The sequence below is a fragment of the Ochlerotatus camptorhynchus genome, unplaced genomic scaffold (genome assembly GCF_037179485.1).
Source record: "Ochlerotatus camptorhynchus isolate MF236.1 unplaced genomic scaffold, CSIRO-AGI_Acam_v1.1 ptg000130l, whole genome shotgun sequence".
NCBI classification, from domain to species: domain Eukaryota; kingdom Metazoa; phylum Arthropoda; class Insecta; order Diptera; family Culicidae; genus Ochlerotatus; species Ochlerotatus camptorhynchus.
Genome location: NW_027040620.1, coordinates 2,749,472 through 2,773,295, shown reverse-complemented (window position 1 = coordinate 2,773,295; position 23,824 = coordinate 2,749,472). Strand labels below are relative to the sequence as shown.

The 23,824-nt window shown below is 42.5% G+C and overlaps 3 protein-coding genes and 1 pseudogene across 3 annotated transcripts; 1 reads left to right on the top strand and 3 right to left on the bottom strand.

Annotated features, from left to right (window-relative positions):
* Positions 1 to 3,334: 3,334 nt before the first annotated feature.
* Positions 3,335 to 5,095, bottom strand: LOC135700166 (serine protease gd-like). Its single transcript, XM_065220585.1, has 3 exons — positions 4,704 to 5,095; positions 4,254 to 4,645; positions 3,335 to 4,192 (listed from the first exon to the last, which is right to left on the bottom strand). The coding sequence occupies exons 1-3, from the start codon at positions 4,929 to 4,931 to the stop codon at positions 3,406 to 3,408; spliced, it is 1,407 nt and encodes a 468-aa protein (XP_065076657.1). The 5' UTR covers positions 4,932 to 5,095; the 3' UTR covers positions 3,335 to 3,405.
* A 939-nt stretch (positions 5,096 to 6,034) lies between these two features.
* Positions 6,035 to 7,329, bottom strand: LOC135700183 (angiopoietin-related protein 2-like; annotated as a pseudogene).
* Positions 7,330 to 17,050: 9,721 nt separating this feature from the next.
* LOC135700165 (histone H4) lies at positions 17,051 to 17,522 on the bottom strand. Its single transcript, XM_065220584.1, has one exon. The coding sequence runs from the start codon at positions 17,505 to 17,507 to the stop codon at positions 17,196 to 17,198; it is 312 nt and encodes a 103-aa protein (XP_065076656.1). The 5' UTR covers positions 17,508 to 17,522; the 3' UTR covers positions 17,051 to 17,195.
* A 4,572-nt stretch (positions 17,523 to 22,094) lies between these two features.
* Positions 22,095 to 22,876, top strand: LOC135700163 (histone H3-like). The gene has a single exon (XM_065220583.1). It carries the CDS (start codon positions 22,112 to 22,114, stop codon positions 22,520 to 22,522), a length of 411 nt encoding a protein of 136 aa, XP_065076655.1. The 5' UTR covers positions 22,095 to 22,111; the 3' UTR covers positions 22,523 to 22,876.
* Positions 22,877 to 23,824: the final 948 nt, after the last annotated feature.

Here is a 23,824-nt window from a genome sequence, read left to right as displayed (position 1 = left end):
TCGAAAAGTAGTGTAAATTTCTGTTCAATATGATGCACACAAATGGAGCGTCATATATCATATAAGTTTACATTATATATCATGTAAAGTTCTAGCACAATTCATGCAATGTAGCAAATATTGTATACAAAAGCCCATCTTTGTAAACAACATTGTTTACAAGTTGCTCGGTTGTGTGAAATTAAATTTAAGTTTACGTGAATGAATGTTTACATCGCAATTAAAATTCAGAATTTTTATCTGTGAAGTATCAGTATCAATATCAATATTATATATTTTAAAATGTGTGATATTTGCGATTCTTATACTTAGTCTGACAGTTGTTTTTTTTTATGTTTTTGACTATTTTTGGTTTGAAGTGTACATTTGACATTCGTTTAATAAAAAATGGATTTCACACCAGTTGGAAGTCATTCTTTGATGATCTTGCTGGTCACCGCCACCAAAATCCGCTCCTTGTTCTAAAAAACTCGGCATTATTTGTTAGCTGATCTCAGTGCAAATAATCGGTCGCACTTCTGTCCCAGAAAATAGTCATTAATTTCCACGAATTCTTCATCGTCTGCAAACCAATGTGCTGTCCTCCGATGGAACGGGAATCGACTGACTACGCCTCCCCTGTAAACGGAGTCCCAGAGTGATGGTTCCGTGGTCGTATTACACTCGATTTGCTCACATGAGCCTGCAACTTGCAAAATTTGCTGCTGGGGGAACGTCCAGTACCGTTTTTATCATGAAAAGTCGAAGTCGAAATCGATCAGAGCTATCGAAAACGAAAATCTAGGCAAAAATGAAAGCTGCAGTAAACATAAACAACAACGGTGAAACGTCATTGAGTGTATGCGTTAAAGTTACACTGTTATTTTTTTTACTTTGAAGCTGTCCACTTGACAGTTAATATCATTAATATTCATACTAAAAATTATAATAATTACCAATTTGAGCAATTTTACACCAAATATTACTGCAGATCAAGTTGTACTTACCCTAGCGAACGAGCCTTTAGGCTGAAAACCTCTTAAATGAAGTAACAAAAAAAAAAACAAAAAGAAGTTATGAAATTGGATTGTTAGTGGAATGCTCAAAAACAGGAAAAAGGGGGTTATCTTCCATTTAATTCCACTTAATTATTTTTAGTATCCATGACAGATGCGTATTTTGACTACAATGTGCAGTCTTCATCAGTGTCATTCCTTCTAATAAAAAACCGGATTAGGACTGCACTGTAGTCGAACTACGTTTCTGTCTTGGATACAAACAATAATTAAGTGGAATTACCGTATGCGTGATAATGTTTGCACCATCGTACAAATAAGGTTCCCGTTTCAGCTGTACATACAATGCCTTGGTTTTCTTTGCATGTACGTAACCTATAGGTCATACCGTAGTAGGCTATGTATAAAAGAAAATGATTTACTTAGTTTGACAGTTGCACCAACAATCAATACGAAACTAACGATTTTAAATTGGCTCACCACTTTAGTAGCCTATTGGTCCCAAGCAAACGATTAACGTACCCTATTTTAGTTGAAATTCTATTACTACACTATGTTTGTTTTGATTCGCTATGAAAGTTTGACAGATAACATCAGGGGTGTGTGGATTCATGCAGAACATGCAGGGGTGAGTGAAATAGCTTGGGACTGCTTGGGACCGTTGTTCTGGTACTGAGTGAGCCAAAAATAATAATGATTTTCTTCGGGACCCAGTGGTCTTAGAGTTACCTCTATGGTTGCACCATGACGAAGTGGCAGCGTATTCGTGATTTGTACCACGCGCAAATGTCGCAAAAAGACATTTCATTCGCCGTGGGAGTGTCCCGGTGGACCGTCAAAAGGGTTTTAGACCGAGAAAAGAAAGAACAACTATCCGCGAAGGTGGCCACAGGTCGTCCGAGGTCAGCTCGGGTTCCGAGGGTTATCGCTGCTATCAAAAGGAAGATTTGGGTGAATCCAGTGCGTTAAATAAGGAAAATGGCAAAGGAACACGGGATCAGTGACTTTACGGCACGGAAGATCGTAAACGAAGATTGCGGGGTGAAGTCGAGGGCACGGAAAAAAACTCACATGATTACCAACCGCATTTCGAGTCGAACGATGCAAGAAAATCTTGAACTTCCTTAAGCGAAAATTCTGGTAATCCTGTTCACCGACGAGAGTATGTTTACCGTCGATCCCGTATCAAATTCCAGAACCAACCGGTATATTAGTTTTCTTCCGGTAAAAGACGTGGCTGACGAGCACAAGAGCGTGTATCTGATATATGATGATATGATGATTCTGCTAGCGTTATGGTGTTTGGATTGGTGGCTTCCGATGGTAAAAAAATGGACCCGGTGTTCATTCCAGAAGGCGACAACGTCAACATGGAGGTCTACATCGGGATTTTAAGTAAGTATGTTCTTCCGTGGATCAAAGAACAGTATGGTCCGAAGCCAAATGTTGCATTTCAACAAGATGGGGCTCCGTGCCACACCTCGAACCGCACTCAGAAGTGGTTGCAGGAACATCGTCCGTTCTGGGCGAAGGGTATGTGGCCGCCATCCAGCTCCGATCTTAATCCGCTGGATTACTCAATACGGCGCGTCATGAAGGCCAAGGCCTGTTCTAAACGCCACCCGAGTACAGCAAGCCTCAGACAAACATTGACCCGTACCTGGAGATAAATGGATTCAGACTACATTATTAGAACCTGCAGTGCATTCTGGAAGCGTGCGTACGCCGTGATTGCAGCAAGTGGAAACTCGATCGATAATTAACATAGTTTAAGACTCTGAAAAACATCCCCCCTTTGAATTAATTGAAAAAAACTCGAAAACGAAATTTTTGAGATTTTTTTTAAATTTTGACATTGCTTAATGGTGCAAACATTATCATACGGTAAATGGAAGATACCCTTTTATTGCATATTCATATAATTTAAATTGTCGGTACTAGAATTAGAAAAAAATAACAAGAGGGCCAGACACCCTAGGCACACCCATTAGCTACACTAATGGGAATAGGGCTAAAAAAAGGAAATCCCGCCTAATAAGAAAAAAAAACCTTGAGCACGGCTTTAGACAATGTAATACAGTAAAATGATTTTGTTACAGGCTCGCAAAATGAAACCTAAAATATGTTGCAATGTCGTATAAGGTTCTATAGTAAATATGTTAATACAAGGGGCTTTTCGAAAGTCTATTCAGTAAAGACGCCGCATGTCATGCGCCAGTGCAGTCAGTGAATTTTTCACGTTAAGAAATTTGAGGCAAAACAACTGCAGAGTCAAATACTTTACATATTTGAATTGCGAAAAAGTGGAAGATTTGATTTCTGTTATTCCTCTTATATTACACGCTTCAGAAAATTAACATTATAACACACATATACTTGAACCACATAAACTAAACTGATCTCATTCACATTACCCAACCACACTCTTCAGCCAAAAGCGAAACAGTGCGATATCGGTGTAAACGGCATACTTCGTCACATCGCACCTGAGCGTACTGGGATCGACCAATCCCCTCGATACGATACCCCGCAGGTAGTACTGATTTCCTCGCTTCAGTACCAATCCACTGCCCGAGTCTCCGTTGCAAGGCGTTGAACCCCGACCGTCACCGCAGAATATCCGTGCATTGTTTGGGTAGATTCGTTCCAGGTTCACATTGCACTGGCGCCTGCTGACGATGGTCGTTTTGATGTAGGTAGGAACCGCAGTAACTCCCCGTTCGGTTACTCCCCATCCTGCAAGGTACCCCTCCTGGCCAACGATGCTTCTCAGGTCGTTTTCTCCCTGCCACGGACAGATGGGTACTACGTAATCGTTGAACACCAACTCTTTCTTGAGCCGCAAAACTGCCAGATCGGCATCGCTCAGATCTTCTTCGTGTTCGTACTCATCGTGCGGAATGACGGCTTCGACGTAGGAAAACTGTGCGTTCTCTTCGAAGAAGTTGTCAATGTTGTACATCCCGGGTATTGCGAGCAGTCTTTCCGGTTCGATGAAATTGTCGATCTCGTACACACAGTGAGCTGCCGTGATGAGGTGCTTTTTGGTGATGATTGTGCTGCCACACATGTACTTTGGGTTACGTAGCTGTGTGCGATCAAATAGAGGCACATTCCAAGGAAATTGACCCTTGTCCACCAGTTCACCGTTCAAGGTGTATCGTTTTAAGAACGCACTGGAATGACGACCACAGATGCTGAAAACACACGGAGAAGGATGAGTAATGAGGATCATCTTGAAACGCAAATTAGACTTACGATTTATTGGGCGACGTTGGTGCCGCGACGCTGGTACGTTCTGTAGCTGGTCTGACCAACAGGTTTGGAACAGACTGTGGAAACAAGGGCTCTTGAAATCTCGTTATCAATTCGGACTCAGATTCCTCGAGATGCAAATTTTTGCCTTTTTGTGACAATTTTTGCGAGTGCAGCTGAGTGTACAGAGTATGTTCTAAATTGATGGCGGTTAAAACTCGTCCCGCTGCTCGATAGCCTCTGCAAATAATCCGATCGTTTAGGGCAATCGATAGCACCGTGGGTAAAAGGTTCGGCAGTGGAAAGGTGACTCGGTACTGTGCCGGTTGGCCACTGATAATATCTTCGATCGTTGCTTGGCGAGATTTCACCAAGGCGATTGAACCTACTAGTTTCTGGAAAAGTGACTTTTTTAGCGCCATAACTTAATTATAAACTTCTGCTCATACTCACTGGTGGCAGTTCCATCCCAATGGATAGATCAACATTCAGCCGGGCTATATTTCGTGGTTTAATATCATCTACTTCGATGCGACCAAAATACTGCCTTGTGTTGGGATCCAACTGGTAGCTAAACACCTCTGGACAAGGTGATTGCAGGAATCTGGCACTAATGAGAGTGATTCCAACCAAATAGTAAATCACTGAAAACAGATGCATCACCGAATTGTTTTCTTTCATATCAGTTGATTGTACAGATAATACGGTACGATATTTTGAAACACCAACAAAATTTCTTACAATTTATACCGAATAAACATTTAAAATAACGATCTTGACGCCACCAGATCTGTACGTAGACTGGAGCAGAAATTGTGTTCTAGAATTTGTGAACATTGATGCTACCTAAAATGACTGCATTGCTTTGGTAGGTACCTGACAGCAGTTGTTTTTATTTGTTCTCTCTTGTTTTGTTCACTGGATTTTGGATCTTATGGGTGTAGTTTGCTAAAGCTATAGAAGCAATTGTAGCGGAAGGGTTATAGTTCATTGAATGCTGGAAAAAGATTCAGCAAATTGCGAAAAAGAAACTTAAATGTGGTATTGTGATTTTTCTATAGCAATGCATATTACTTGCAAATTCACTAGAAAAAAATGTTTGCATTAATATTGCAAAACCGCAAAAATAAAATCAATACCGCAAAGTAAGAAAAGTTTTCACGATCCAGCAACTTGATATAATTTTCAAGACCTGAAATCATGGTGATGGGAGTGACTATTTGTTATTGACAAAATAAATTAAAATACTACTGTTTCATTTTTGTTTGACGTTTCTGTCCGATTGGGATGAAGATCTTATTTTTTTTGAAGTCCCAGAAAATGTCAAAAGTTTGAAGTTAAGCTCTGCCTAAACATATAACTTATTTCGTAAAAAATCATGCATAATATTTCTTATTTGTTACATCTAGATAGAGCTAGAATTAAGGTGCAACAGCTTTTGTAAACAATGACTTCTCTCGGTGATTTCTAGAAAATTAAGGCTCGCCCACGCAAATCAACATCATCATCGGATAAAGGAAGACTTCCCCTACCTGATGGTTATGTTTATTTGCGTGGACGTGCCTTGAATTCCTAGAAATCATCGAGAGAAGTCATTGTTCACAAAAGCTGTTTCGCCCTAATTCCAGCTCTATCTAGACATGGTTTCGACGTTATGTAGGTGTTTTATTGATTTTTCGTGTATTAAATTAATTTGTTATAATGTTTGTATTGAACTGCACTTAATTTTCTTTTCATGATTATGTCCTGCTAGTAGCAGAGATCGGAGGCAGGTTCGTGGATTGTTAGTTATTCGGAAAATGATAAGGAGTCGTGTAATCTTTATTTGACTCTTCTCTTTTGACTTCAACTCTCCGGATCATCATTCTTACATATTTTAGCTGCGTGTAGTCTTCCCCTTTCTCAAACTGATCCCAAATTATTGATGACCATGAATATCGCTTCAACCATACTCCCGTAAGACTCCTGAAATAAAAGCCATAAGGAAACGGTGATTAAGATCATTCTGATTCGTCAATTAGAAACGCAACCTACGAGTCATAACAAACGCCTGGATAAAACCACCATCCACCGCTGCCCCAGTCCAATGAGCAACCGAACGGATCACTGTCGATAGTTGAAAAGCCATATCCTTTGTGAGCACTCAGCGAATCTCCAGCTGTTCCACTGTGCGTGCCCAATTGCACTATCGGATATCGATTTTCTGAAGATCCAATCTCAAATCGAGTATACCTTACGTAACGACTTCTACCATCGAGGTCCTCCATTTAGATCAATAGCTCGTACGGTGAATCCTTGGTCAGCTGATGCAACTGCTCCAAGCCGATCCAGAACTCCTGTCCCACCGTTCCGAATCCATTGCGATATTCGGCCCAGGTTCGATTAAAACGCACCGAGCCATCACTGCGCTGCAAAATAACGATCCAACTTGTTTCTACGTAAGCTGAAAGCGGAAACTGATCCTATTAGCTTTGTTTCGAATTAAGCGTATTAAACGACAATTTAGGTATTGCGTCCAGAAATCTAAAGATATTGTTAATGCGCAATATTTACGAAATTAAGCAATGATTAAATCAGTCTAAAGTTGTTTCTCTTACTTTCATGTGCTTTCATTGGGTTTCGATTATGCTGGCTGGCTTCTATACTGGTAGTATTGCTTATCCACGATAAATAGTATGAAACCTTCGTGAACACACTATAGCCTTCGGTATAGCAGTAGGAACCATGGGTCTCTCGAGCCTTCGATAAGGAAACTATTCCCCCTAGATTCCAAACACCTAAGCGTTGGAAAAACAGTCCACCTCCGCTGTCTCCATTACACACGGCAGAGCACCCTTTCATCCAAAACATTCCCGAAGAAATCTCGATCACTGGACAAGCACGTATAAAAATCAACAATCGGCATTGTGGTGCTCTTCAACACTCCAGACAAGGTATCCGCCTCCGTCAATCCCCATCCGACAGTCGTACCGAACTGCCCCGTGAGATCGTTCACCGGATTCAGACATGCTGGTTGAACGTATTCATCAAATTCGGCTTTCGTACCAAGTTTCAGCAAAGCAATGTCATCTTTCAGCATTCTACGGTTGTAGTTTGGCACTTTATATATTTCCTCGAGGTCGTGTTCTTGAAAAGCCCATTTATTCAACTTGTTCAAATTGTGAACCCCCAAACGAATGAAAATAGTTCCAGTCGATAAATCGTATTTAGAGTTCCAATTCACTACACAATGAGCCGCCGTTACAACGAACCATTCACTGACCAAAGTTCCACCGCATGCATACTCCGCCAAATAGTTTTTCCTATGGTAAATGGCAACATGCCATGGCCACTGGCCAGGTTGCGTATTCTCTCCATTTACGATCAGAGGAGTTTTTACAGGTCTTGTAACTCCACACTGAACATCACTTCTCACTTGTGACGCTACTAGAGTTAGATAGAGGACAATGGGTATCAATTTAATCATACTGTGAATTTTCAGATCTTCACTTGCTTGATGTTACTGCATCGCTATTCCATGCACCACTAATCTGCACGAGAATAAAATATTTGGGCTCAAACGGTGAAGCAACACCAAACTGGTTTCGGCACAATCAAATGCTTCGGTATTTCAGGTTCTGAAGAATGCCTTTCAGTGCTTTCCCGATTTTGTCTACCCCCGATTTTGTCTACCCATGATTTTGTCAGCCTGCAGATTTCAATAAATTGTTCATGAATTCTCAAACTTTTCTCTCTGAATGACTTTTATTCTGAAATTAGAAACCTAGGGGAAGTGAAGGTAAAATGAGCATACGGGATAAATTGAACAATTATCGATTTTAAGTCTTTATTCATTCAAATATCAATCAATCAACGCACAGGTCTTTCAACCAATGTACGTTTTTTTTTCTTTTAATTAATTTACAATCATCTAATTTAACCGTTTTTAACATCAATTGTTTATTTAATTTTCTGTTCCCATACTAGGAATTACTAGTTTTCAATTACTGTTTGCTGTTCTGGTTCTTCGTTTATCATCCATCACAAGTTTCAAAATATCTTCATCTGTATGAGCTTATCGTTCTTCCACATTGTGGGCAATCACGGTGTCGTCATGATTATTGCTCCAGCCCATTAGTAGCGCCAACGGAATGTCGTCCTCATGAACAAATTTTCCTCCAACCAATAAACCAATTTTCATCCATGATCCCTGAATCACATCGTCGTGTAATTCTGCCCAGGGTTCTTGTACCCAAAATTTCTCTTCTTTTAACGAGATCTGCTTCAAACATTCATCGATGTTGATACCCTTGTCGTGGGTCATCAAATGGAGCAAAAGTTTTTCTCGGTATCGTAGTTTAATATTTTGGATCACATTTTGATCCATCGGTTGAATGACAGCGGTTACGTTGGCAGGCAGAAAGTGCACTATGATACCACAGTTATCTAACAGAGCAAAATGGCCTTGGATGGTATCAGTTGTTCAGCAGCAAAGCGTCAGATTCCTGGAACAAAGTCATTATGGAACCAGGTTTGGAACAACTTACGTGTCATCCAGGTGTTTTTTGTTAAGGGAATTTAAACATTTTTGAATGCTCTGGGGTTACGGGATTTTCCAATAATCACCTTTTTGTTTGTTTGCCATGACATTAGAACACGGCATCAGTGTTCACTCGGCTGTAGACAGAAGCAGATCACTCTCAAAGTGTGTCAAGCGATCGTCTGTTTACTCGGCAGCAACTATTGTGTGGCCCCCTCATTGTTCTTCATCAGCAGTTCTTTCGGTCGATGCGTCATCGACCAGGGTTGCCAAAAGCAAATCTGTATTTTTGCTTATAAAAATATTTTCATCTGTATTTCTGCTTCGAAAAATCTGTATCAATATCAGTATAGTTTTAATATTGCGTATCTCGCTACAACATGAACAAAGAAGTGTTGGAAGTGCAGTAACGATTATAAATGTGCGCTTTTTCATCAAATCGTGTTAGTACGTTTTGCGCCGAATACATTAATAGCGGTAAGCTTCAACTCGGATTTACTTTTAATCTCGCTTTCAATACCGTCCCTGTTTGGAAAATCTACCAAATGTTTGCTGGTTCTCATTAAGAATGATAAAAAATCGATTTTTTTGTTATTGCATTTTTTTAAAGGTATAAGTGTCTACTATATAGTTTTGAAAGGATTTTTCGATCCGCGCACAAAGAAAAGTTTCTGCAGGCCATTGTTCGAAGCGGCGTTCCAGCACTAATATTCGATCGAAACTATTGCCAAAATTTTAAGGGGGGAGTACACTTTGATTTTCAAAAAAATGCATTTTTTTTGGCTTAAAATGTTCCTTGGGATGTATACTTTAATTTAAAAAAGACTCCAAGTCCGCCAGAATATTCCTTACCGCTTTACGAAGCGATTTCCTAAAACATGTACCGGCGCGCTGAGAGAGCAATTTTATCCTTAAACGCGTTTATCTCAAAACGGGGTTTTTCAAACTGGCGTGGGAAATAACTCTAACCAGTTATCATCAAATTTGGATATCGCATAGGTTTTCTTGTTCAGAATTAAATTCTGCTTAGAAATACGTATCCACATTTTCGATTTTGTCAAAAATGGATTTTTAATCCACGATTTTGTAAGCATTTTTAGGGTGAAAAAATGGACTTTTTTTTTCCTAAGGCCAAATGAAAAAAATAATTAAAAAAAATCGGAATGCGTATTTCTAACCCAAATTTCATTACTAATTAGGATTTTTGTTCGATTTATGTTCCAGGATCACATGGAAAAGAGTATTTTCCCACGCCGTTTTCCGATTTCCGCGCGAGGACGCCCGCGCGACCTGGTGCACCGGCCACGGGGAGACGCCAATTGAGTTCAAAAAAAATACAAATTGTAGTTCGAAGGATGACTAATAAATGGGTTATAACATATTTGCCCTCACTGAGTGTTTTATTGCTTAAAAAAATTAACGAAAATGCCTTACTTTTTGGACGTTCAAAGTATACTCCCCCCTTAAACGCGTTTATCTCGAAACATGATTTTTCAAAACTGCGTGCAATCTCGTTTGAAAACGGTTCAATTTAACGACTTCTACCTTTGACCATTCGAAAGAAACCCTTTTTAATTGGAATGACCTATAAAATCTTCAAATTCTTTGTCTTCACTATTTTTTCTGAAGCCTTAAAGAGGAACAAAAGGGGTGAAAAACCGACTAAAAAATTTGAGATCGAATCATTAAATTTGAAGTTATTTACTCTTACGACAGTCCTCCAATAAATTTAGTTCACTTTAAAGTCCATTAATCGTGTTGTGTTTCAGATCGATCCTGATGAACCAGGCTGTACGCAATTGACAATTCCAGACGTACACTACCTTACTGAACACGTGACCATGGGCGCCATTTTGTTTTTTCGCCTTGTAAAAATTTGGAAATAAAGACGAAACCAGACTTGGCAAAAACACCGCTCGGTGCGGCTCGGTGGCAACCTACTCATGTATGCACAGCACTGGGTTTTTTCGATAAAGCACCCGGTGTCGGTGCAACGTGTTGGCACGCCACCGAACCAAAAGAGAAACCCGAACGCGGTGCTACGGGCTTCGGCTCGCCACCGTGCGGCACGGAGCCAACGAACCGCTCATGATTTCGTATCGTTCGTTGTTGGTGATGCGCTATACTCGGTCCCATTTGCGTTTTTGTCAAAACTGAGTTTTTTAATGGAAGTGGTAGCAAGTAGCTCATAGTTTCATTATACTGGATGAACTCAAGAAATTTGTTCTGAAATAGTTAAGAAAAATGGGCAAGCAGGTGTTCCCTTTACATAAGAATCCATGGTGCGAAGCAAACTTAAAATGCGTTCTTAATTACGTCTGTCATTTCTCTCGACAGGAACAGGGTCCGTTCGGATACGGATGTATTGGCCATTTTCGAAATGTTGAATATTATGAATAACCGGGTGAAAATACTTCTTCGCTCCGATGGGCACTACGTAATAAAGAATAAAGAAAACCACAAGAACGAAACGCCTGTCATCTGCGAACAACTCGAGTGAAGCAAAATGTCTAGATAAACCATAGAAAAGGGCCCATCAGTATTTGTAAACAAATCGTTCTAAAGCCCTTTCCTAACAAAGCAAAGGCCGCCTACGCAAACCAACACCATCATCGGATAAGGGAAAGTTTCCCCTACACGATATGGTGTTGATTTGCGTGGGTGGCCTTCGCTTTACGAGGAAAGGTCTTTAGAACGGTTTGCTTACAAATGCTGATGAGCCCTTTTCTATTGTTAATTCAGAATTTCTTTGGCGCTCTGGTGCTAATTTTACCACTCATCATTCTCGTCTACGATTATGTTTGGCACATGTTGTGCCGCGCTGAGAAAGTTTTCTAAATAGTTATACTGAAGCAAATTGTACTCGCCAGTGAAAAAATAACAACAAAATTAACTTTTAATTGACCTTTGCGGAAAAAAAACTATGGTTTTAAGGCAATTATTTCTGCCGCATTAATTCTACATGGTGAAAATCGCTGTTGCATTAATTCGCATTGACGGCATTGGTTCTTCACAGAGTCATAGTTCCTTAGGTGCTGTTCATAAACGACGTAGACAGTTTGGGGGGTGGCAATTGTCCACGGTCCATACAAATTTTAAAATTTCAGGGGGGTCAAGAATACCAAAAAAACTGTATACGTAGTTAATGAACAGCCCCTTTGAGATTTTTCATTTAAGCGACAGAGTACGGAACAGCCCGCCATGCTTCACGCACAGAATGACAGTTGTGTGTGGGGTTTTCCCATAGACTGCGATAATGGAAAAAAAGAAGAAGAAGCACGGTATTCTGTCTGGCACCAAACCCAGGCACGCAGCCGCACGGAGCGCACCGAATAATCACAGACAAACAGACGTAACTCTTCATTGTGTATCTTCGTTCATGTATTTAACGGTTGATTTGAATATTATCAGTTCCGCGAACTACTCGCCGCAGCGCTGGCATCGGATCACTTTGACGTTTCTATATATTCTATAGAAATTTTATGCAATATTGTTTACGAGTTAGCGAGCAAGCTTGTTTTCCGCGAGAAGCCAGATAGATGTCGTTACTGAGGTTATATGTTTTGAGATACTATGTTTTCAAGAACAAGTTTTTCAAAGAGTTACGTCTGTTTGTCTGTGGAATAACCATAGCACGGCACCAAGCCGAATAAAACGGCTCCGCGTTCAGGTTTCTTGTTCGTATCGGTGGCGAGCCGACAAGAGGTACCGAAACCGGAGCCTGTTAGCTTTGAACGGGGAGCAATATTCTAGCACGGCTCGCAGTTCCGGTGGGTGTTTTCCCAAGTCTGGACGAAACTCTAAGCTTTTTGAATGCCAAAAACGCATACAGGACTGATAGCACCGTCGATACCAAATCAACCCAACTTTCGTTATCAGAATTTAAACCAAGGATCAGTTGGTGCTTACCGCCATAAGACAATTCAAGTATTAGTAATCCAAAAAACAATGTAGGGGAAATGACTCTAATGTTGGCCTATGGATCAGAGATTGTACTCACCGCTAAAAATCAGCTATTTATCAATTGAATCTAGATGAACGTGTCATTGGGACGGTACTAATGGATATTTTTGGTCGCTATTGAAAATTTAGTCGATTGCTGAATTTATGTATGGGCCCAAATTAGGGGCATTTAGGCCGACATTACATCCATTTCCCCTATATGCAATTAATTGCAGGTACGTACAGTGCTGTCATGCAGTTATGTGTGCCCGATTACTTCACCCCGGTAATCCAGTTCATTGAGTTCTATGCCCTCGAGACAAGGTTATTAATCATACGGTAACATGAAAGTAACACTGACGCATAAATTTAGCTGAATTAAAAAAAAAACAGACCTTAAAATATCTGTATATACATTTACCCAATCAAAAAATCTGTATATCTGTATATACAGATTCTTGGTTTAAAACTGCTAAAAAATCTGTTTAAATTCAGATTATTCTGTATTTTTGGCATACTTGTCGTCGACTTTGGAAAGCAACCGTTTCGTGATGAAAGTGTGAGTCCTGACCACGTTTTGCGTCCATTGCTGCAATGGAAGCGCTCTGACCCCGTTGGCGAATCTGCCAAACAATGAAAACACTGGAAGCGGCTCCCGTTTTGGTGGAGGAGGCTCACTGGATAGCGGAAGATAAAATGTTTATTGTGTTGTATCAAAAGGTATAGTTTTAAGATGTATTATATAGTGAACAAGAATTCCTTGGCTCTGTAAAGTTAATTCGGTTGAGCCTTATCAAATAAATTAATAAACGAAAATTAGGACACGACATGAATGTGCTCTTTTGATTGACTGGAGCATTTTTATCTATCGAACCAACAAACGATTCTGATTGCAACATTAAAAAAAAAACAATCCCGATTTGTCCTCATTGTAAATCATTTGAGATGTAAGCTCACGACGGCAAATTTCCTCGTGAATTTTTTTAGGAAACCTTCAATACTTTTTGTGTCACTGAACAACACTTCTCCGTAAATTTTCAGTTTTCTTATTCTATACCATACTTTGAAGTTTGAAGTTGAGGAAATGTGAACGTTTCTGGAACATTGCAACCTTCAGTTATTGCTTGGGCTCATCGAAGACACTGTTTTGTTCAGGCGCCTTTGATTGAGGAACCAAAGAATTAAAACATCTTCAAGATGCTAATGTGCGTGCACCTGTCGAATCGTATTTGAATCTTTTGCTGCGCTAACAGTTCTAACTCGATGCAGCGCGAAGTATGTAATCAGGGTATAAACCATGGCCCACTTAGTAATGGAACAGATTCTTTTGCTTATTACAGCGCTCCTAGTGGACGTTTTCGAAAGCTTTTGAATTGGAAGCCTAAAAGTAAACGCCGGAGTGAAACTGTAAACCTTCAGCTCCATGGAAAGGTCATGAGGTCCATCAGAAGCAACCCAGGTATGTCCGAAAGCGATTTGAGTAAAAAGTATAATGCCGTCCGTAGTACAGTGCAGCAAATTCCATATCGCGAAGGCTACTTACCGCGCCAATAAGCAATCAGCTGCGGCCAGAACACAAAGGTTTTCGTCACTGATAAAATGATGAGCTCGGAGGTTTACAAAACCGAATGTCTCCAGAAGCAAATTCCGCCCCTTCATCCAGTCACATGATAGTCCGGTGGCATTTTGGCCGGATCTTGCGAGTTGTCACTACAACCGGGAAGTACAACCACTGACAAACCGACATGAATTATCATACAAATTACAAAGAAATTTCTGATCAAAGCACAAAACTGACATCTGCCGCCATGTTCGCGGAAAATATTTGAATATCCTAGCTCCGAATACGCGTACAAAATTTATGAGTAAGTTCGTGTCTAATCTATTTCGGACAAATTATTCTTATCTAGATAAAACATTTTTATGGTTTTGACGGATGGGATCCCTGCACATTTGAATCGGCCATTATGGATTCACGATCAAGAGTTAAGTTTAATCCTGATGAATGTGGGCGTCTTAGTGGAATACCAGTTGAGTGTTAGTTCAAGACACTGAAGAAGTTTGCACATTGTAGACAAAATACGAATATCTGTCAAGGATAAGCAAATAAGGTAGCGGAATTAAATGGTAATTACTAATCCTTCACTCTCTCTTTACGATGACAATGGAGTCCTATTTGTTCCGAAAACCCTAAATCCGCCCAATTGTCCCCAGTTCAGGCCCATTGGAAAGTACTGGGAAATCATGAAGAGGAAACTGAAGGAAAAAGGTACACTCATCAAAACGGCAGCTCAGGTGAAAAATGAGGGATAAAATCACCAAAACAGTGGACGAGACCGTTGTGCGCCGCTTAATGGGTCGTATTAAGGGAAAAATTCGAAAATTCCTTCAAAACCGCGACGAATAATCCGTTAATTCATACCCGAAATAGACCCAAATGATGTTGTTTCATTACAAAGTTTTTTTTAATCTTTATAGTATACCATAGTAGGCCAAATAAGTGTAGAATAATCGCCGTAATTCGTGATAATTTCATAGGCACTAACCGGTAATCAACGTTGGTGGAAGCCCCTCGATATTTCTATGTCAAGGAAAAATTGATCCAATAATTCTAAAGGATTTGAAAGATAGTCGGTTGCAGTGGCTTGCTTACTGAGCAGAAAAACGAGGTTCATATTAAAGAGATTTATGGTCAAATCGGTTGTGTATCGTATATTTTGCGAAACTTGTTGTCGTCGGTGCCGGGTTTGAAAGGTTACAACAATTCGAGTAAAGGTATGATGTGATAAGAGGGGCTCGGTGGCCTTAAAGCGATCGTTTTTGCTTACTGAGCAGAACATCACGAGTCTAATCTCAAACCCACCCATATTCAAGATTCGTCAATCGTTATTTGTTAATGTGACTACATGGTAATAACAATAGCTTGATGATTAACAAGGTGTGGCAAACGTTTTTGCATGTTGAGCAAAAGATCGTAGGCTCAATCCCCTTCGCGTTATATGATCGTTAGTACATCAATTCAGCTTATCGTTTACCTAAACGAACCCTGCTGCAATCCCAACCCTCTTACCCAATATCCCAGTGATTCATCGTGGAAGTGCAGAGGTGTTCTCGGCTTCCATCAAAGCGAGTGTCACGTCAACACGTTCCTACCCATTCCTTTCTTGACCTGCGTTCGGGAGCGGTCGACCCTGATGTTGCCTAGTATGGGTTCACCAGTTTTTTTTTTTCACATTGAGGATGATTGCTAGTCCCAAGCATCGTCTATTGGTGCTCTGTATAATTACAGCTGATCTGGCAATAACAAAGTAGCCACCGTGGGTGGTCAATCATGCTCATGCTTTATCAAATCCAACGGTAGGTATAGAAAGGTAAATCAATTTAGAAGTCAATTCGAAAAAGAGAGGTTATGTTATTTATCAAGTTATGTTTTGGCGTATTACACTGTTTGCAGTTGACCGAGTTTATTTATTTCGCCATTGATTTGATATCTAATTACTGATTGATTCATTTTATTTTGTGTCAAGAATGATAATTTTGTTAATCTTAGGCCTCATCCTAGATTGGAGATCCTAAAACGATCCTCGAAATCGGTTCTAGAACTAACTTTTATTTAACAAGCAAATAAAGCTCATCTCAAGTTTCTTCGTGAGTCATATTACTGGTTGCGGATCTCGGATCAACTCCTTCAGAATCAGTTCTGAACCATATTTACAGAAGTAATGGATTCATATGATGTGAAGCATCAAACACATCAATTATTTTTTGGTTTGACTTTTTTTTTCGTTTGATTTTAAGACTTTCCTCACAACCACCTAAACAGCATCATGATTAATTCTGATTTTTTCTCGTAAGTGACCTGATTAAAAAAAACTACAAGGGACAACCCAATGGGGTTGTACGAAATGATGACGTAGGACAACGTGGTATGATATAATAAATATTTTTGTTAACTGCAGCAGGAGTTTGTGTTTTGTGTAGGAATAGGAATTTTAGTTGGGTTCTCTGATTATTCTCTATGATTGCCCTCAGATTAACCAACCAAGACCAAGGCGCGTACAACCGAGGCGGTTTTTATTGATTATTTTGTATTTCGACTGGAACACTGGAAACGCACTACTTACCCCAACACAACAAATGAATGCAAATGATTGTCGGTACTGGATTAGCAGTGGTAGATCTCATACCAGTAACAACCAACTTAGGTTAAATCTAATAATCTTCAACTGAAAAAAATCATCATTCGATCACATCCCTACCACCTTTGAAATCCCGACAAGGAAGTTAATCAAAATCACCTTTTTAATTCATTTGATGGCCCTGAAAAGGGCCGGTTTTTTAGTCTGAGTCGATGATGCTACCCTAATAAAATTGTTATGGTTATTTTGCTTAACGACGTGTTCTGGGTATCGTCCAAACCATTTGTGGAAAAGTTCAATTATTTGGGTTATCGTTCGTTTATGGTTATTTTTTATTAGGGTAATTTATCCTCCGAAACCGTACAGAGTGCGTCCCTGTCGCTTCAGAGCGTAAACGACATCCATCGCGGTGACCGTCTTCCTCTTAGCGTGTTCGGTGTAAGTAACAGCATCACGGATAACGTTCTCCAAAAATACCTTCAACACACCTCTAGTTTCCTCGTAAATAAGCCCAGAAATTCGCTTGACTCCACCACGACGAGCCAGACGACGGATTGCAGGTTTAGTAATACCCTGAATGTTGTCACGCAGCACTTTTCGATGACGCTTTGCTCCTCCTTTGCCGAGTCCTTTTCCTCCCTTGCCGCGTCCAGTCATTGGGGGAGATGGTTTGTTTATTGTTGATGAAGGATGAGACGAAAGTGAACAAAAATTCCAAATTTCGGCTTTTTTATACCTACTCGAGGGTTAAATTCTTCTTGTTAGTTGTTGTATTCTTGTTCTTTCATCGTTTCTGATTGGTTGATCACAGCAAACGCATGTTATAAAACAGAATGGAAGTCGTTTTTATTTTTTATCTCATCATTCGCTGCCAGACTGTTGAGCAGTTCAGTCGATTTGAATTCTCTCTAGTTTCGTTCGTTCGTTCGCAAGTCGAATTAGCTCCGCGTTGTATAGTGACGCTCTCGCTGACCCAGCCATGGGTAAGAAATCGCGCGGTAACGCGAGTGCCGGCTTACCGGGAAAACAGACTCTCCCAGGAGACGGCGCGACCACCGAGCCAGCTCAGAAGAAGCAGAAGAAAACCCCATTGCCCGTCCCGACAGGCGTTGCGGACCCGCAGCCGGGGCCTCCCGGAACTAAACGACCCAGACCTGAAGACATCAGCGCCACCGCATCGGCAGCAAAAAAGCTGCTGAGCAACAATCCGTTCTCCGCCCTGCAGAACGGAGCCCAGCCGCAGTCGGACCCTGAGACGGTGCCTAAAAAAGTTAAGTTGCCACCCTTCTATGTGAAGGGCTTCCCTCCCGGGCTATGGGAGCAGCTGGATTTCTACATTAAGCAGGGCCTTCGCTGCACCATTCAACGGTGCACGGAAGGCTACAAACTGATGGTCTCGGCCGAAAATCACTACAACGCAGTCCAGGCCCTCTTGGACAGGATGAAGCTGGAGTACTTCTCCCACGACGTCGAGGCCACCAAGCCGCTGAAAGTGGTGCTGCGCGGGCTCCACGACATGGACACCACCACCTTAATGGACGAGATTAAGGCGAACGGCCTCAAGCCGGTCGAAATCCACAAGATGACCCGCAGCAAGGCCATCAAGTATCGTGACCAGCTCTACTTGGTCCATCTGCAGAAGAACTCCACAACCGTGAAGGATCTCCATACGACACGCACACTGTTCCACATCGTAGTGAAGTGGGAGCGGTATAAGCCAACCCACCGTGGCGTCACCCAGTGCTCGAACTGCCTATTGTTCGGGCACGGCACCAGGAACTGCCGCATGGCCAGCCGCTGCATCAAATGCGGCAAAAACCACAAGATCGACGACTGCGACAGCATCGAGGAAGCCGCTCCCACATGCGCCAACTGCGGTGCTGCCCACAAGGCCACGAGTAAGGCCTGTCCGAAGCGGGCCGAATACGCCGAGATCCGGAAGAAGGCCTCGTCCAACAACCAGCCCGGTCGCAAGAAGGTCCCGGAAAACAACGCGCAGAACTTTCCTCCGTTATCACCGGTCCAACCACGGCCAATTCCAGTGTTGGCGCCGCTCCCGCTCAACCAACAGTTGGCTGCTGCCCAGTCGGCTGCCGCTGCAGTACCTAGTCAAGCCTCCGGCCCATCGACGGATCCCCCTACTCCGGGATTGGCCGGTACAACCGGTGAAGCTACAGACGATTCTCCGCTGTCAACGGATGAGATCGTCACACTGTTGGCCCAGGCCATCATCATCAAGCGCACCTGCGCAACAAGAACACAACAGCTCCAAGCTATCATCTCCTTCGTCGCTAATTATGGACCGTGAACCCATAAAGATCGCCAACTGGAACGCTCGCTCCGTAGGGGCGAAAAACATTGAGCTTGCAGACTTCCTCCGCAAGCACGACATCGACGTGGGCCTCCTCACCGAGACCCACCTCAAGACCGGTGACAGCTTCTGGCTGCCCGACCACAGCATTGTCCGGCTTGATCGCACCAGCTCCAGGGGGGGCGGTGTCGCGGTCATCATCAAGAAAGGCATCAAGTACTGCACCCTACCCCACTACCGCACTTCCATCATCGAGGCCGTCGGCGTAGAGGTGGAAACATCGACCGGAAACATCCGGTTCATCGCCGCCTACTGTCCCCGGCAATGTACCGTTAGCAATGGTACAGCACAGCAGTTCAAGAACGACCTTGCCATCATAACCCGCACCAATGCCCGCTTCGTAATCGGAGGGGACCTGAACGCCCGGCACGAGGCCTGGCGGAACTACCAGCAGAACCAGAACGGCCGCCTGCTATTCGACCATTCCCAGCATGGTCTCTATTCCGTCTGGTTTCCGGACGAACCAACCTTCACATCACCGACGGGCAACCCATCGACGCTGGACCTGTTCTTGGCAAACACCAGATTAGCCAAGCCGGTTGCCGTCAACGACCTGAGTTCGGACCACCAACCGGTGCTGACCGAGCTGGGCTACAACGTGGCCTCTGCACCGTGCCAGCGGAAGGACTACCATCGAGTCAACTGGGTCCAGTTTCGACGCGTGGTCGACCGCCACATCGACGACAACCCACCGCTCGACACAGTGGAGGACATCGACCGGGCCCTGGAGGGTCTCCATCAAGCCATATCCGTGGCTGACGAAGAGTGCGTTCGACGAGTTCCTGTGAGGGGTAAGTTTCTAGCAATTGATTCCCACACCAAACTCTTGATTCGGCTCAGAAATGTTCGTAGACGCCAGTTTCAGCGGACTGGGGATCTGCAGCGTAAATACGAAATGGTCGATCTGAATCGGCAGATCGCTTCCAGAATGGTCTCAATCCGGAACGAGAGTTTCGGGCGGCTCGTTCAGAACCTGGACGACCGTTCCAGACCATTCTGGAAGGTTGCCAAGGTGCTGAAGTCTCACCCCAAGCCCATTCCACCACTTAGAGTCAATGACGAACGGCTTATCACCAACGAAGAGAAGGCCAATGCGATTGGGGAGCACATTGCCCAGTCGCATTTGCTTGGCTCTAAAATCCCAAGTCCACTCGAGAACCAGGTTGCGCAGTGCGTCCTGACGTTAGATGCCTCCCCTTGTGCCGTCCCTCCAGAAGAACGGATTACAGAGGAACAAATTTGCTCAGCGCTGAAATACAGTAAGAACATGAAGGCTCCCGGGTTTGACGGAATATTCAACCTAGCGTTGAAAAATCTCAGCCCGAGGATGCACTCGCTGCTAGCTGCCACCTTCAACAGATGCTTGGAGCTGCACTACTTTCCAAGCATCTGGAAGGTGGCAAAAATCATCCCGATCCGCAAACCTGGGAAAGACCCTTCACTACCGTCAAGCTACAGACCGATTAGCCTGCTCTCAGCGCTGAGCAAGCTGTTCGAAAAATTGATCCTCAGCCGACTAAACAAGTTTGTGGAGGAACATGACATTCTTCTTCCGGAACAGTTCGGGTTCCGTAAGGGGCATTCCACCAATCATCAGCTAGTGCGGGTGATGAATAACATCCGGAGTAACAAAGCTGTATCCAAGTCCACAGCCATGGCCTTGTTAGACGTCGAAAAGGCGTTTGACAATGTCTGGCACGACGGACTTATATACAAGCTTTGTAACTCCAACTTTCCACCATACCTTGTGAAAATCACCCGTAACTATCTCCAGCAAAGGTCGTTCAGGGTGTCGTTGAATAGTTCCCTTTCGGGACAATTTCCGATCCCAGCAGGTGTTCCGCAAGGGAGTCTGCTGGGACCACTGCTTTACAGCATCTACACGTCGGACATCCCTCCTCTAGGAGACGGTTGCGTGTTCTTTCTGTTTGCAGATGACACCGCGATAGCCGTCAAAGGTAGGATGCCTCGTGAAATTACGAACAAGCTCCAACGATGCCTTGACACCTTTACTGATTATGCCACCACGTGGAAAATCAAAATCAACGCCTCGAAAACCCAAGCGATCATGTTCCTTCACAGACAATCATTAAAACTTAAACCGTCTCCCTCCTGTACCGTAATAATGGATGGTACAAGGGTCGAGTGGTCCACTGATGTTACTTATCTCGGGATGTTGTTCGATGAGAAGCTCCTGTTCCGCTCGCACATAGAGAAAACCCTAGTTAAGTGCTCCGCCTTGGTTAGGTGTTTGTATCCGCTCATTTGCCGCAGATCCCGCCTCTCAAGGCAAAACAAACTGGCTGTTTACAAACAGATCATAGCCCCCGCGATCTTCTATGCCGCCCCGGTGTGGGAATCGTGCGCTCAGACCCACAGGAACAAAATCCAGGTTGCACAGAATAGAGTGTTGAGGATGATCCTAGATCGTCCATTCGACACAAGAATAGCAGACCTCCATCAAGAGGCAGAAATTCCCAAAGTAGATTCCAAAATTGATGATATGACAACTAAATTTATTCAAAAATGCAATCTTTCTGAACATGCTTTAATAAGCAATTTGTACATAGTAGGTTAAGTGTATATAGTAGAGTAGGTTAGTTTTAAGCTGTAAATAGTAGTATTAAGTAGTTTCTCTTCAAATTCTAAAAACAAAACAAACCAATCCCACCAAGGTGGTCGACCGTGTACTAAGTCTAGGACTAATCCTGTAAAACAAATTTTAAATTTTGCCCATACCTAAAGATGAAGAAAGCAATTAAATCACTTAGTAAAAATTTATATGGTAATCGTCCAAGTTAAACTAAAATAAAGATCATTTAAACTAAAAAAACTTTTTATTTTTTATTCCACAGTTAGCTTTCAACGTGAAAACATCGGATAAAGGAAAATGGCTCGCACCAAGCAGACCGCTCGCAAGTCCACTGGAGGAAAGGCTCCTCGCAAGCAGTTGGCAACGAAGGCCGCTCGCAAAAGCGCTCCAGCCACCGGAGGAGTAAAGAAGCCTCATCGCTTCCGGCCAGGCACCGTCGCCCTGCGTGAGATCCGTCGTTATCAGAAATCGACCGAACTGCTGATCCGCAAGTTGCCTTTCCAGCGTCTGGTCCGTGAAATTGCCCAGGACTTCAAGACCGATCTGCGCTTCCAGAGCTCAGCTGTTATGGCTCTACAGGAAGCTAGCGAGGCTTATCTGGTCGGTCTGTTCGAAGATACCAACCTGTGTGCCATCCACGCCAAGCGTGTCACAATCATGCCAAAGGACATCCAGCTGGCTCGTCGTATCCGTGGTGAACGCGCTTAATTTCCCCGTCGAAAATCTTACCAAACCGGCCCTTTTCAGGGCCACTAAGTTCATATAAAAAAAGAGTTGGAATAGATTTCTTAAAGAACTACAAAAATAGTTTTCACCAAGTCATGGCTATTTTTTATCATTGATGGCGCTGTTCCATTGATAGTAAGTTAGAAATTTGGAAAAGTGGATGGAACGCTTTGGATGCATATTATGGTGAAAATAAGTCAAAAATCATTCATTAACGTTTAGTTTTTTTTTCCTAGAAATTTTTGATAAATAGTATTTTCTTACAGGCTGAATTTGTATGTATTTTTTATGCAGAATATGCTAAATGGGAGGGACTTCAAATGTTAGTCCTTCCTCCCCCACCAAATGTTACAGAGTGTCATCAAAGTACATGGAATGTTGAGATATTGAGAGTGAATTTTCTCTTTCAAATTTTAATGTTTTGGCTCTGGGGATTGGTAGTAAAGCGGTTAAAACGGTATGGGAAAAAACAGACCTGCTTTTAACGAATTAAACCTAATTGGAGTTGGGAATGCATCCATTTACGCGTATACGTTCAAAGCTATTAATAAAAAGGTAACTAAATTTTAAATTTTTCCCTTCATTTCAAAAGTCTGTAAATATCTGTGAAAAAACTAAAAAGTCTGTAAATGTCTGTAACGAAAAAAAAGTCTGTGAAAAAAATAAAAGTCTGTGAATTCACAGACATGTCTGTGAATCTGGCATCTCTGACAGCAGCGACGGACGTTTCAATGTTTCATTCTAGCTTGTTTTGGTTGTTTGCGCTGTGCATGCCACAGCTGCTGCATAGAAGCCGATTTTCCCATATTCCTGCATATTGAAATTCCAGAATGAGCGATAGCGAGAATCGATGTGACTTTTGTCACTAGTGAAGTGAGAGAAGTCACGTCGTGGTGACGTGACTCTCTGTGGAAATCAAATGGAGAGTAACGTCACCACGACGTGTCTTTTCTCACTTCACTAGTGAAAAAAGTCACTTCGACTCTTGGAAAATAACCCCTACTTTATTTTTTACTGCCCAAGTTAGAAGCAGCACAAAGCACCAAAGTGACTGCGATCAGTTTGCTGTTTTTGCAATCGTTCACAGCTGAAATCGGCGAAGGGAACTTGGTCGAAATCAGAATGTGAACGAAGTCAAAGCAAAAATGTGTCGTGTGTTCGATTGGCGCTCTGTCGCTGCGTCCCTGTTTGGGAATTTACGTTACATGTTCCATTTTCGGTTTTCACAAAGTGTACCCCCATATAGAAATCACAGACGTAGTCCTACGTCAAAAATCTGGCAAC